General features: G+C 67.8%; 2 protein-coding genes across 3 annotated transcripts in view; one reads left to right on the top strand and one right to left on the bottom strand.

Moving 5' to 3' along the window:
• Positions 1-1,090, bottom strand: part of LOC121660823 — a 25,507-nt gene that overhangs the window by 23,726 nt on the left and 691 nt on the right. The window contains exon 2 of the mRNA XM_042020338.1: positions 870-1,021. Coding sequence (XP_041876272.1) covers positions 870-1,021 — 152 coding nt within the window. The remainder of the gene's footprint in view (positions 1-869; positions 1,022-1,090) is intronic.
• Positions 884-1,090, top strand: part of PQBP1 (polyglutamine binding protein 1) — a 3,599-nt gene continuing 3,392 nt past the window's right edge. For both annotated transcript variants that reach the window (XM_042020336.1, XM_042020335.1), the window contains exon 1: positions 884-988. The gene's annotated coding sequence lies outside the window, so the exon portion shown is untranslated. The remainder of the gene's footprint in view (positions 989-1,090) is intronic.

The following is a 1,090-nucleotide window of genomic DNA, read 5'->3' as shown; positions in this document are numbered from 1 at the left end:
CCCGGGGCCCCCCCCGGCCCCTCCGCGGCCCCCCCGGCCCCGCCCCCGCTCCCGCGGCTGCCGCCTGGCCTGACCCCGCCCCCGCCGTGACCTCTGACCTCTGCCAGGAGCCGCTGACCCCTCTGTGACCACCTGGCAGCCCCTGCCCTCCCCTGCTGACCTCTCTGTGACCTGCTGCTGACCTCTGACCTCTGCTGGGGCCTTTGATCTCTCTTGGTGGCCTCCAACCTCAGGGACCTCCTGGTGACCTCCTGTTGGTGACCTTTGACCTCTGATCTCCCATGGGGACTTCGGTGCTGACTTTTGCCCTTTGACCCCACTCCGGCATTTGTTGACCTTTGACTTCTGCCCCTTGCTGAGCACTTTTGACCTCTGACCTCCCTCCCTCATGGGTGTGACCTTTGCACTTTGACCCCATGACCGCCTCAGGGACCCCCTGACCTCTGCATGGTGACCTTTGACCTTTGACCCCGCGGGCAAAGCTTTAATAAAGGGGCGGTGCCCCAGTTTGGCCACCAGTGTCACTGAAGCCCCGGGACATGGGGGGGCCCTACGGAAACAGAGGCGGCTGGGCTGGAAACACCACAGAAACACTGGGGACAGCTGGGAGCCGGCCCCGTGTAAACACTGCAGGCTGCACACCGACATAAACACTGGGGAGGCCGTGGAGCCCCTGTCAGGCGCCGCCGGCCCCGGTGCCCCCCATCTTTAAAGGCGACCCTACAAAAACACCGCGGTGCCCGCCCGCCCCCCCCAACATGGCGGCGCCCGCCGGGGCCACGCGCTCCGCCTGCCGCGTTACCGCGCGCTGATTGGCTGAGCGCCTGCGGCATTCTGGCGGCTGATTGGTCAGAGTAGGATCACGTGACCGGCAGAGCGGCAGCGGGTCGGGCAGCGCGGTTGCCGGGGCAACGGGGGCGGGGCCAAGGGGGCAGCGCGGTCACGTGAGCAGGGCCGGGGCCGCCAGCGGCTTCCGGGGGGATCCGGGGTGAGGGGCCCTTACTGGGGTTACTGGGAGGGACTGGGGGTAACGGGGCCTTACTGGGGTTACTGGGAGGGATCCGGGCCCTTACTGGGGTTACTGGGAGGG

The sequence above is a fragment of the Corvus kubaryi genome, unplaced genomic scaffold (genome assembly GCF_017639235.1).
Source record: "Corvus kubaryi isolate FWS band 111438036 unplaced genomic scaffold, C.kubaryi_AGA036_p1.0 36963, whole genome shotgun sequence".
NCBI classification, from domain to species: domain Eukaryota; kingdom Metazoa; phylum Chordata; class Aves; order Passeriformes; family Corvidae; genus Corvus; species Corvus kubaryi.
The sequence above is the reverse complement of the archived record's forward strand: the minus strand, read 5'-3'. Positions and strand labels throughout refer to the sequence as shown.